General features: G+C 42.9%; 1 protein-coding gene across 1 annotated transcript; it reads right to left on the reverse strand.

Annotated features, from left to right (window-relative positions):
* Positions 1 to 494: 494 nt before the first annotated feature.
* CMTM6 (CKLF like MARVEL transmembrane domain containing 6) lies at positions 495 to 13,765 on the reverse strand. The gene is made up of 4 exons (XM_042806332.1): positions 13,546 to 13,765; positions 7,641 to 7,817; positions 6,660 to 6,758; positions 495 to 5,175 (listed from the first exon to the last, which is right to left on the reverse strand). The coding sequence occupies exons 1-4, from the start codon at positions 13,666 to 13,668 to the stop codon at positions 5,026 to 5,028; spliced, it is 549 nt and encodes a 182-aa protein (XP_042662266.1). The 5' UTR covers positions 13,669 to 13,765; the 3' UTR covers positions 495 to 5,025.
* Between the last annotated feature and the right edge of the window lie 30 nt (positions 13,766 to 13,795).

The following is a 13,795-nucleotide window of genomic DNA, read 5'->3' on the forward strand; positions in this document are numbered from 1 at the left end:
TACTACCGACAATCAAACGTTTTTAAATGACCCAGTGGTTCACCCTCACTCAACCAAGTAACTGCCACCTGCATTTTTCTACACCAGAAGAAATTATTTGCTCTTAAGACCTTTTGCTAGTTTGTGCTCCTTCCTTTGACAAGTCTGCCACTTAATTTTTTTTCAGCTCTAACTAATCAAGACAACAGGAAAGCAGCACTTGAATTATGCTTGTTGCAGTACCCTACACACCACAGTGGGTGGACAGGCTATTGCAAACTAGTTTGGTTGGACCCTGTGGTGAGAGGCAAATCTGACTTTACCGGACCTTTCCCCTGGGAACTTGCAGAGAGAATATCCAGCGTTGCAAGTTGGACCCTCTTCCCCAGTAACAGGCAAACACAATGCAAGCTCCTTCCTCCAAACCAGGAACAAAGAATGATGTTATTTCCTATGGCTGGCTCTGGGAGAACTATACAGCAACACCAAATCATAGCAACAGAAACAAGAAACGCTTAAGTTACTGACTAATATTTTATTTTAAAAATGATTACAAAATATTTTAGAAAGTTCTTAAGACCAAAAAAGCATAATACGTTAAAAAAGACCACAGGTTTAGAATGGCAAAAAATATTTAGGCATATAAAAATTATTTAAATGGAAATTCAAGGCAACAAAACTGTATAAAATTTTAATTTTATATATATATATAAAACCACTGTATAAGCATCCTGATTTAATAATCATTACAAGTCACTTAAATTCTCAAAGGTATTAAAAGTAAGAGATAGTTCTGAACAGCATAAATTTATTATCTAGGGAACTGCTTATGCTTACAGCAATAAACTAAAACAAAGATGGATTTCCATCTTACAGGCACTATTAGCATCTTGATTTGTTACATTTTTATATATCCTTTCAAAAATTTCACAAAGTCTTTATTTCCCTTCAGTGTAGAAATCTTGGTATTTTTATTGCACAGATTTAAATGAGGAGCACCATCAAGGCCATTATGCAAAAACATCTTGTGCAGAGCTCAGAATCGCGTGAGAGCGCTCACTGCTTTTTCAAGTTAGAGGGTGCAAACATAGAACTCAACTGGAACAGACCACAAGCCTTCCCCGCTGTTCTTAAGCGCAGAGTGCAAGCAGTAAGGCACAATTCCTTCACACATCTAGAACCCAAAGGGCACTGGTAGAATTGTGATTTTCAGGTGGGCTAAACGCCAAGCACAAAAATTAACATTCACAGTCTTCACAATGCCCGCGCAGATTTTCAGAGGGGAAACTCACAGTCCAGCCACTTAACAACAAGTCCTCGCATGTCCTAGAGAATCTTCTGCACCTATTCTCAAGGCACTGTAAACAAAGCCTGAAAGTGGGTGCAGAGCCTTTAAATAATTTTGGACAGGCTCAAGGGAAAAGACGAAAGCCTTTAATGTGTCTGAGCAGGCTCGCAGCACCACTGCCAAGCACCCTGGTGAAGAAGGGAGAAGACAATCCCCAGGTAGAAGTACTGAGCCAGTTGCTTCTTTCCACAGGTTTTACAACCAGCTAAGATTGTACAGAGATGGTAACTTTGCAAACAGAAGAAGAAATTTAAGACAGTTGCTTGTACCAGCACTTCTGCCAGAGCTCCCACCACTCTCCTGAACAATCCCTAATCCACTTCAGTCAAAATCAGCCACCTTCGTGTAAACTATGTAGATTAGCTGGTTTAAATGAGGTAGGCTGCTTTCATCAGAAGCAGGCTGGGAGACAAGCAGACCGCTTTGCTGACAGAGCACAGGAGGGGTAAGAGACATCCAGCCACATGCGCAGAGCTCCTGCAAAACCAGACCTTTAATCCGGCTCCAACGCCATTCTCTGGGATGGGTCTAATTAAAAGACAGACACTCCAAGCCTGGATCTGACAGCAGAAGCATCAAAGGGGCCATGTCAAGGCTGCAGGAGACCAGGCTGCTCAGCCGTCGCGGCAAGGACGTCTCTCCCCCCACCTGGCCTGGGAGGGCAGAGGAGCTAGGAGGGTCACCCACCCCCCCCTTACCTTAGGAAGCTGATAAAGCAGTTAAGGAAACGACTTCACAGAAGCAGAGAACAGCATCCGCACTAGCAAACCTTCTCAACTATTTCAGAACAGAGCAAAAAGAACTCCTCATACTAAGGAACCTGGGATTAATAGTACCACCGTGCAGAAACTGCTTTGTTAGCCAACAACTGGTTTGGAAGCAACAATTTAGCAATTGCCTTAAACCTATAACCAAAGCGTGACTTGCTGATAGCATTTAACTTCTGTGTGACAGACTTAATGCCAGCTAACCAGCATCTGGAGCGGAGCAATATGTACTGTTGCAGAGAATAGCAGGACTCCTCCTATTAGTATGATCCTGTGACGTACGGGAGAAGAACTAACCAGTCTCCCAAAGACTGACGTTTGTCGTTTTCATTAGCTGATGGCAACACTTGCATCCCTTTCAGTCAGAGATGGAATCCGATCTTCAAATTTATACATGGATTGGTCAGCTGGTGACACGTGGAACAGCTAAAATGCAAATGAAAAATATGCCAAAACCTCACTTCAACAACCCAAAGCATGCCAGGGATGCCAGCATGTATGTAGTAGGAGAATCCATCAAACCGTTCTGCAAAGGTTGGCAGTGTTTCTTTCAAAAGGCCTAACGGTCAGGAGATCAGAGTCACTGCTGACACCAACTCCTTGTGGCACTTTTTCATAAAAAGAACTTGCTCTGTATGTCACCTTCTCTCTGAAGTATCGGCAGTAGCTATCATAGATAGGGCGGCCACGGCAGAGAGGTGACTTTACAGATCCCTTTCGGTACCAGTACCTCCAGTTCAGGAACGGAATAACAAATAACAAAGCATTTAGGTGGGGAAAAGTCTATAGAAAAAAGCAACCATAGCCCAGAACTCTATTCACATATTTTCAAGCTGAGAAAAAATTACCTCAAGATAAAAGTCCTGTCACGGTGCTGCATTGCGTAATAAATATCAGCAGCACCTGATATTACTCTTGTACTATATTTACAACATATAATTACAGATCAAGATTTAGAGACTATAGACATTTTGATATGAAAACAAATTCAGTAGAATCCCGGGCAATAAAAAAAAAAAAAAATAAATAAAAAATCCCTCAGAATGTTAATCATAGATACGGATACAATCCCCAAAGTAAGAGACTGCAAATCACAGCAGAGCGATTTCTTGTTGTGGCAAGTTTCGTATCACTAGTAACGCTGCCTGTGAACAGAACACCTCTAAGCTACCCGGTTTTCAGAGACAGCCACGGCAAACTCTGTACACCTAGACTGAGATCAGGTTTTAGTGCAGACAGTAATAAATACAAGAAAAAAAGAGCCAGTCCAAAGAGCATTTCTTCTTCACAAAGCAGGAACGTCTGTGAAGAAAAGTATGTCTTCTATGCCTGGCTCTGAAACCAAGCTTACAGCTTAAACCTGATGCTTCACACCACCTGTCAAAATTTTACATCCTCCAAGCAAAGTGTAGTGTTAGGCTTAAGACTCAGACCTTTGGGAGAGAACATCACCAACTCGCATCCGTCAGAAAGTGGCAGCACTGGAAAAAAACTCTGATCTTTTACAGTTCTTTGTCTTGCAACAGCTTCCTCATCCTTTCCCAAATACAGCTTGCTCAGCCAATTTCTGGCGGGCTTAGTCTCAATGCTGCCACAACAGGCTACAGGACTATAAATTTGTCAGAGTAAGGTATTGATGAAATGCAGTTAATGCTTGGAAGACACGGTAAATGCCATGAGCACTCAAACAAGATTTGTTTTTGCATAATCAGCTTTTTCTCGTTTACTTTGGTATTTTGGAACATCTCCTGGCTTACGGCAATTTGCTCTACTTTTGAAGGCATTCCTCTTAAGTAAGGTCTAGCAGTCTTGCTTCTCCCTTTTCACCACTTCATTTCTTTTACAGCCATCCACATCTGGTCTAATATAGGTGTCACTTGTCTGACACTGTTGTGTCAGTAGTGTTTCTTGCAGTCCTGCAGCCTGTCGCTTTTAAGATAAATCAAGGGTACAAGTGCTTATTTACCTGTTTACCAACTGAGCTAGCCAGTAGCAAGAAGTCTTAAGCTAGTGCCATATTTATAAACAAAGAAAGTGGTGGGGTCCATAACCATTCTGGCAAAACTTACCATTAACTATGCATAAACAAGCTGCAGAGGATAGTAACCTTGCAAGTAATATTCACCAGGACAGTACCAATGTGCTGTAACATTTTTCCCACTGATGTTCAGATTACTACTTCTGGGGTTACTTCATTAAAATATTTATAGTTCATCTTCTTCCTCTCACAGCTGGCTTTTCAAGTTTCTTTCTGCAACTTTTATAGCTTTCAAAAAAATGTGAAAGAAGATTCTGGCGTGCATGTCCAAACTTTGACGATCATGGGGTGCAAAACTCTCTCCTTAATATACCGTTACGTTACCTTCCCTGTAAGACCCCTGTGCTTGCTATTCTGTTAAACTGAGCTCCGCAGACAGAACTGAGACATATGAAGAGTAAAAACAAACTAAAACCCCTTACATAAGGATAAGCGTTCCTGTAAGGCTCCAAGTAGGTATCTCTTACATTCACAGTTTGACCAGTAAGCACAAGAACGAATTCTGCTGTACTACCTTAGGACTTGTAACAGAAATATCTGGTCCATTTATACAGAAAATATCTTTAGGGTATAGCTCAGAATTCATATCCATCACACATTAACCTTTATTAGTCACCTCTATCAGAATCAAATCAGCGCGCTGTCATCCGCAAGTTACTCTATTTATACACAAGGTTTTTTTAATGTATGTCACCTGGACAGGTGGCAGGACCAGTTGCCTTAGAAGATGATGCTCAAGATGCCGTTACTTGACCTAAGGATCTATAACAATTTATGATGAGCAATGCGTACAAAATGGATTAGAAGGAAGAGACAGAAGTGGTTACCTACAGTGCACTGAAAGTTCATTTTACTTCGCTCCATTCAAAAAAAAATGAAGTCATTCCAGTGAGTTAGCTTTGTTTATTCAATGGCTGATTTTCCGTGGCACTCTGAGTGTTGCCAGGAGTTTCAGAGCATCCATCAACGTTTTGCTTCTGACTGTGAAAACGCTCAATAATAATTTCAGCTAGAAATGCACCACTTGCAAGAAATCCAAACACCTGTGAAAGTGAAAGGAACGTATAATTTTAAAATGTATGAACATTAACAATATTCTTACACTGTCTGCAGAGATTTTCTGGACTATTTACACACCTTAATAACACTTATATATAAAGTTTCCAGTCCTCCTTAAAACAGTGGTACCATTTAAATTGGGAACAGATCAGAAATCATAATTCTAGCACATTTAACGCAGAAGTTTTTACAGTTCTCATTCTCTTAATCAAGCACGAACAGTACAATATGTTCTAAACAGCCCTTAATAGTAAAAGTATATTCACTTTATTGCAAAAATTAGTTATTAAAGAAGCATGGCATTGGGGGTATAGCAGAGTATTTATCCAGGAGATAGCTGCTGATTAAAGGGACTATGTGAAGAAGAGTAACACATGAAAGGTGAGGGGAGGCAAGATCTGCAGAGCCTAAGCGAGTCCTTACTGGGTCAGCAAGGGAGGGTGAAATGCCATTTTGTTAATGACATTTTCATTATTAGTTATGGCAAGACAGTGCTAAGTAGAAGGTTGCAGCTTCTATCAAACAAGGAAACACACACATGCATTATTTGAACATTTACCAAAATTTTACACAACTGGTTTGGCCCAAAGCAATTTGACACTAGCAAGTCTTAAATCGCAATAGTTGAGATTTTTTTTTTCCAATCCCAGAGAAAAAAAAAACTGAAAGACTTTATACTCAAGCCATTAGGTCTGAATATATCAACATCACAGACAATGGCTATACAAAAATGTTTCTCTAATAGCTCATGCTGCCTGTAGAAAACAATTATTTTGCTTTATTTCCTAACTCATTTTTTTTCATTCAGGAATAAAATCAATATTTGATCTTTTAAAAAATCACATATGCACAATTCCAAGGGTATTCAAAAGAAGCGCCAAGCACATGAGGAATTGTGAGATCCACAGCATCCCAAAGCCTCTTCAGTGTTCCCCGGGAGATGCATGCCCTGTTGCTCTTCTAACTACTTCTGTCACTGACGAAACGGCTGCTCTTATCGCAGCCTTTGGCAGGCAGCGTTCTCCACACATGCTCTAGGACACCTGGCAAAATACATGGTTTCTTGCTGACTTTGTCGGGGGGGGTGGCATTAGGGCAGGACAATCGAGAGGATATCGGAGAACAGGGGCAGCTGTGAGAGGTGCAAAAGTCAAAACAGTGACAGATCACGGGGAGCAAGAAGGAGCCAAGGCAGCGAAGCCTGAGGAACCCAGAAGCAAGCTGCGAACGCTGGGGAGCTGCAAGGGCACGCAGAGCTTTCCAGCTATCCTGAGGAACGCCTGCTCTTCGGGTTTCCTACGGTAAGTTCCTGGAAGGCCTGAAATAGCTAATTCCTCCCGAGACGTCACAATGCACTGAATTCTGTTCCCTGCCCAGTTTCTTCCCTGCAAACTGAGCGAGATTTAAAGGGCAGAGAAATTAACATACAGGATAAATACGAAGAAAATGATGCGATTTTAATACTTACACATGCAGCTTTTTCAACAGCAGACCCAGTGCTGGTCGCAGCAAGTACTATTGATGCTAACAGAAAACAGACACCTATGACTGGCATGGCCCAAAAGTTCTGCAAATAAAAAAACCCCTAGTGTTATAGAGTTGAGGATATACTACCTGAGAAAGAACAAGCATCATAACAGCAGCTGAGTTAACCAGCCAGTGAATTTACACTTTGAAACTTTGATGATAATGGGAGCTTCAAAAAAAATGTATTTTACAGCTATATTCCAAACAACATTCAATGTTATCAACTATTTAAAAGAGTCGGCATTACATACTCCCCCTTTCGTCTTCTTTAAATATTCATTCATTTCATTTAACCTTTTTCACAACGAAATTGAAGCTCAGGTCAACCATGCTAGTATTATTCCTTATGTAAGACACCTGGGAAACAGAAACCTGGAAGTAAATGTGCTCATCCAAATCTTACTACACTGCCTTATCTGTACCTTCACATAAAAAAACCTACTGTTTGCTCTGAAGACAAACAGGAAGGGACAGTCATAACATCTTACTGACTTTACAGAGCAACTCTGTGCCACTGATGGATCTTCTGAAATATAAAAGCATAAACTGCAATGAGTATGATTATTACCAAAAAGGAGGTAGGCTACACCCAGTAGGAAAATAGATAGGGTAAACAGGCAAGTGACAAGTATCATGCTGGCAGTAAACTGTGTTCCATATACATACATATATGCACAGTGTTAGTCTGCGTGAAAGACTTTCACACAAGCCCTAAAATCCTGCAGGTAACCAACATGACAATTTTGGAAAAGTTGTCAATATAAAAGGGACTCTCAAATTTGACTAATTTTTAACTATAGGCTATTTTAATCTACCCTTTAAATAGAGAAGAAGATTAATTCTGCATAGCCTTTTTATTCCAAAGTAGTCTTTAAGCACTTATAAGAAACAGTTTGGGTTTTAGAAAAAAAAAATTCCTTACCACTCTTTGTACTTTATCTTCCCCAAATGTTTCGTATACATCAGTGCAATACACACACAGGATCAGGAGGCTCAAAAGAAAGGCACTGCAGCTTGTGAATTCAAATAAATAAAGTCCAGCACACTTGATACAATCCTCCACAATTTCTTCACAAATAACAGCCAGAAGAGAGAGAATCTGCAAACAAATAACATGCTTGAGTTGGATCATGTCTCTAATATCTTCAGCAAATAGACATCTCCAATATGAACATGAATAAGGACAGCTGTAAGGAAAATCCTTAATCTACAAAGAACCTGGGAAAATTCTGTGCTGTTTTCTTACAGAAAATAATTATATAGTGATTATACAGAAAATTTCTTACAGAAATAATTATATAGTGACCCAGTTTATACTCGCTGTTCAAGTTGGTCAATAAACTACACTCGGGTAAGCTGAGCACACACGGCCAAATACAGGCGTCTTGATCAGACGGTCAAGATTCCCCATTTGTGATTTAGTGCAACTGCCAGTTGGAAGCAGAGGGGGCAGGCAGCACGGAGAGCACACATCCTGCTCAGAATGTACAAAAATGCTATTGCTTGCTACTTACAACTGCACTTAAACGCCTTTGGGTTCAGGGTGGAGGGGAGGCTGGACAGCACTGACACGGTCAGCTACCTCCCCAAACACTTTCAGCCGACGTTACCTCCCTTGATAAAACTTCAGAGAAAGTTCATGTAGATAATAGCTCATGTGCTTATGACCCAGTGATGAGAGAAGCTCAGCTGTACTTGTAGGATTCAAAACTTTATGTTTAAGCTACGTTGGACAGTGTTTAAACTATGCGGAAGCTTACGTTCACCTTCCTGCTACACTATGTTTCAAGGGAAGAACATGAGTTAATTCCTGTACAGTCACCATCCAGCTGTTGCTGGATTTTCTACTATTTTATTGTACAAGAAAGAATGTTGCTTAATGTAAATGCTCTCTCATTTTGGCCACCTCTTGCTAGTTTCCTTCATCCCATAAAGTTGACACAGCATTATAGATCCCTGTAGTGAGGAGTTCACCAAATTAAAACCATTAGTAGGAATCAGACTCGGTCATAAAATTGAGACGGATATAAAGACAATGATGGTATTTTTAATAAAAGAACACGGGCAATAATGATGTTGACAGTTCTTCTTTAAAAAAAAAAAATCCCCTAACAAGTTCTAAAGTTCAGAATTGTTCTTGGAAAATAACCACCAGACTTTGGTTTCAGTTTTCCGACAGTAAAATGAAGAACAACACTTTAGCATGTGAGAACTGCAAATCCCCCCTGCTAGGCCAAGGCCAGACCTCAGAAGGGCACTTCAAAGCATCATGTTTTGAAAACGCTGCAATCACGTAAAGTAAACAGGACCTCAGAAAGGGAAAGAACCCAAGCTGGGAAACGGCATGACTATCAGGCCTCCACATACTTCCCTTCTCCCCCGCAGCGGCTGGCAAGGCAAACCTCTCGGCAGCCCTCGCACCTAAACCAGCGACCGTAACGGCTGTCCGAGGAACGTTCTGAACTCAGAATTTCCAATTTTTAAGGTTTTTTAATTGTTATTATTTCAAAAGATTTGCTGACAGCTGCACCCAATGACTTTCACATTTTCACAATGTGAATGTCAGCTAAAGTGTGAGATAGGTTTTCACATAGAGTTCCGGCTCTTTTTATCAGCACTGAAAACTGAATGCCGTCGCTTTCACCTGGGATGAAACGGAGCAGAAAGGAAATAAACGTGCCCCTAAAAGAATTTATTATCCCAGATAACCATAATATGAGCTAAATAACTGAAAAAACCCTCTCTGCTGAGTGTACAACAAGTAGAAAAAATCCCACTCAAAGAGTAGCTATAATGAGTTCAGCATCAAATAAATGAGATTTACCAAGTGAGGTCCTATGTGGGACTTTTCCAAGTCAATATTCAATTTTTTATTAATAAGCTGAATAACAAAATAGAGTACACCCTTAAAAAAGCTTTGTCTTGAAGAACTTTGATTATACAGTAGCGTATCAACAGCACGTTTATAAAGTACCAGAGTTCTCCTTGGGTTTCTTCACTTGCTTCTTCACGCCATTGTGAGAAACAAAAGGGATTACTCTGCTGTCCTACTACAAAAAAAGAAAAGTTTTAAATACCACTAAAAGAGTAGTTCCTAACTTCAGTTTATATAATTACAGCTATACAGCATAGCAAGAAGTTTTTGCTAGGATTAGCCAGAAGATTATGGTGTCTATTATTCACCTGCATTTTAGTAACAGCCCGCTGATAGATACAGTGTAAATACATGAGCCGCTTTAAACAAGCCAGGAGATTCCCCATTTCATTCAGTTTCCCAAGAGCTATTCTGCCACAGACCCAACTTTGTCCGTCAGCAGATGACTGCAGACCTCTACAAGCTCACACAAAGGAGCCAAAGCTCCTGGTTTTTGTGTCTGCCTTCTCCCCACCTACCCCACGGAGGATCCCTAGCGCCCCGTGCCCAGAACATCACTACTGCTTTTGTTCGAGCCGTCAATGACGAGCGAAGAGGGGCAGCTCAGTAGTGCCTCATTTTCTTGAGAGCCAAACCTTCCGGGCAGAGTTTCTTTCACCCCGAAGCTCGGGGTAACACCTGAAGACACAAGCAGGCAGCCGCCACCCCCCAGAGCCCCGCGGTGCTGCAGATGCGGTGCCAGCGCTGGTGACCCCGGCAGGTGGGTCTGGGCACGGTCCAGGGCACGCACGGGGACACAGCCAGGAAAATCCACACCGCCCCACAGGCACGCACTGCTTGCTGCAAAGGGAAAAGCTTTGTTGGAAACGCAGTCTTTAACTTTCTTTCTTTAAATAAATTATTAGTCCTATCTGTCCGTATGTACACTAGAAATTAAACATCGGTCCTATGTACACCAGAAATTAAACCTCTTCATCTGTCCCTTACCAGCAAGAAGTTTTTCATCGATACTGACATTATTGCTGGAATTTTCTACACAAGTGTCAAGTTTCTAAAGCAGATTTAAGAAGTGAAAGGCTACAAAAGAATGCTATGAAAATAAAGCAGATCAGTGAACTTCTAACAGGCCTGTGAAGATGCTCAGCAGTAGTATTCCCAATAAAAAATCTCCTCATTCAGATGGGTGCACGTATTCTGTAAGTCTCCACAAGGAGGGCTATGATAAGAAGTGAACAGCTCAGAAAAAGAGCAGATGTTTAAGACTGAATTACAATTTACCTTTCCAGTTAGGGCATTTTGGCTGAAGTCAAACAACAGCTGATCCCAAGTATTCCTGCTTGAGAAAGAATTTGTTTCTACCTCAATCTTGGCACAATATGCGCTGTCACATTTATCTTTGTGCAGAATTTGAACCAGCCATGGACTAACAAAAGCATTCCACCTATATAAAAAAAATAAGAAGCAGCCCATGCAATAAGCATGCCTCCCAGCATGCTTTTGGTAGTTACATATTCCTTATTTTATTTGCCCAAAAAGAACAGGCTAAGATTACAATGTATGCCATTATTAATCAGAAGAAAAGCATTTCTAAGGTATAGAAACCAGGTTTCTTCAGGTGATTTCACAGTATTTTGTAAAACACTTGATCACTTCTGTAATGAAGACAGCTGATTTTCTGAATGCAATACACAGTTTTGCAGTCCACACGGATGATTATCGATGCATAATCCCAATAACAACTCACAATCACTATTGTAACACAAAGCTAATAGACATTAATGACCACCACCACCATTTAAAAAAAATCAACTTTCTCAAAATAAGAACACTGCTCTTGCTGGAGACACTGAAACTGCCACCTGGTAATTTCTAGGGATTGTTTAAAGTGTTTTGACCAAAAATTCCAAGATCTGTGCATTTTGGTAAAGGGAAACAAAGACGGGAGAAAAAAAACTGTTGGAAACTAGGAGGGTGAATGATCATAACTCCTTCTTCTCATTGAAGGACAGGTACAGGCCATAAACTGCTGATTCTTTAGGAGCATATCAAGCAGCTATCCATCCTGTTTAGCATAATCATAATTTTCCTTTTTCCTACCTAGAAAGCTTTTAAAATAATGCTTCTGTTCAGGTAAACAGTTTAAGAATTTGGTACACCAGTAAGTTTGCATATGCAATGGTTTATTTTAATATTTTAGTCAGTGAACCTACTTACATAAATGATCTCCTTGTCTGGGAGCAACAGTCAGCAGATCTTACTTTACTGATCTCCAGCAGATGAAGTAAAAGTTTATGACCTATTATATTTATTTATTTAAAGCATTCTTGGGTGCAATTTTTTTAAACACTCTTCGAAAACATTATTTTTGGCAGCATTACCGTTACCTTTACCAGCACTCAAGAATCTTACATTTCTGGTCAAGGATTTTGACTGGGCGTGAGACAAAACTTTAAAAAACAAATGTCGTCTTTTCTGCAATGGTGAGGTAACGAGAAAGGGTTGGAAATCACCTACAATTCCTGAGAGCATGAGACATTTGCAGTCAGCTGCCCTTTCCCACTGTTGGTTTCACTACCTCCCAGCCAGTACTTAAGAATGATGCTCTTCATGTCCTCACCAGCAGCCGCACTGCCACATTTTGGAAGAGCCCATTGCTGAGCACAGGACAAACAGGAGTCTGAATCAGGGGCCCAACTGCTGCATGTGTTCAGTAATAATGTTACATGTAGCAAAAAGCAAGCAGAATATAAGCCTTTTCCTTCCCCGTGGGCACAGGACAGCCCAACATGAAGTGATGCACTGCGATGTCTCATACAATAGGCCACCATCAACACTGCACATCTCTGGTGCAATTTTCTGCCACCAATCATGGGAGAAATGAGCTCCCTGATTTTAGCACTGACAGTGCAACGCGATAAACTCACAAAGGGGCTGGAGGACAGGGAGGTTCAGATCTGCTGGCCCAGCAAGCCCTTCCCAGTTCTACTGCCCTGCCTTGAGGTTCAACCAAAGGCTTGTACCACCCGTTTTCACCCAGCAGGGCCCTCCGAATAAAATACCAAGTTTCCTGTGAGATTCTTCCCTCTGATTTTAAATCCTAAAGACAGCACACCGCTGAGCCACGCTGGCTGCACCAAACCTTGGTCGCACGACGCGCACAACCATCAGATGTCAGCACCTGCTCCTGTAGCTACAACACGAAAAAGGAACAAGCCTGTTACTTCCCCACCGTAAAGTAATCCGAATTTGTAGAGACGACGGGCTCGTCAGGCCCCGCGTCTGCTTTCCACCGGATTTACAAGCCTGCGCAGCTTCAGTGACCAAGAGCAAAGGGGGCTCTGCCCCCGCTACGCCTGAAGCCAGGCTTTCCGCTGGAGCCGGCCCTCTCCTGACCGACACAAGTCGTTTCCCCGAATCCTGCGTACGGCCCCCAGCCCGCCTGCGAAGGGTGGAATATTCTGAAGGGGATTTAGAAGTGAAAGGCTACAAAAGAATGCTATGAAAATAAAGCAGATCAGTGAACTTCTAACAGGCCTGTGAAGACGCTCAGCAGTAGTATTCCCAATAAAAAAATCTCCTCATTCAGATGGGTGCACGTATTCTGTAAGTCTCCACAAGGAGGGCTATGATAATGCCCTAAAGCGACCGTAACGCGCCCGTTTCTACCCCGAAGCCGCACTTGTGGCAAAGCGGGGCCACCCCTAAAGCCCGCGGGCGACAGTCGCTGGCGGGGCGGGCGCGGGCCCAGCCGCCCGGAGCCCCGCACACCCCGGGCGCGGCCCCGGCGCGGAGCCCCCGCCGCCCCCCGGGCGGCCATTCCGCGGGGCGAGGCCCGGCACGTCCCCGGCCGCCGCCCGGGGAGGCGGTGGGCCCGTCGTTCGGCCAGCAAGGGCCGCCCTGGCCCCGCTCCTCCCTCGGGGCGCCGCCGGGCCGAGGCGAGGAGGGGACTCACCGCTTGGAGCGTTTTGGCCGGCAGCCGCCATCCGCGCAGGTGCCGCAGGGTGCAGCCGAAGGGGCGGCGGGGCGGCTTGGCCTGCGGCTCCGTGGTCTCGTTGTAGACGGCGCCGTTCTCCATGGCCGCGCCGCCGGCTGCCAGCTGAGGGGGAAAAGCGAAAGCAAAAGGGCGGCGGCGGAGGGGCGGGGAAGGGGAAGGAGAAGGCGGCGGCCCGGCGGGACAAAGGCGGTTCCTGCAGCGAGCGCCA

Source organism: Tyto alba, unplaced genomic scaffold, assembly GCF_018691265.1.
Source record: "Tyto alba isolate M040663 unplaced genomic scaffold, T.alba_DEE_v4.0 Super-Scaffold_46, whole genome shotgun sequence".
Lineage (NCBI taxonomy): Eukaryota > Metazoa > Chordata > Aves > Strigiformes > Tytonidae > Tyto > Tyto alba.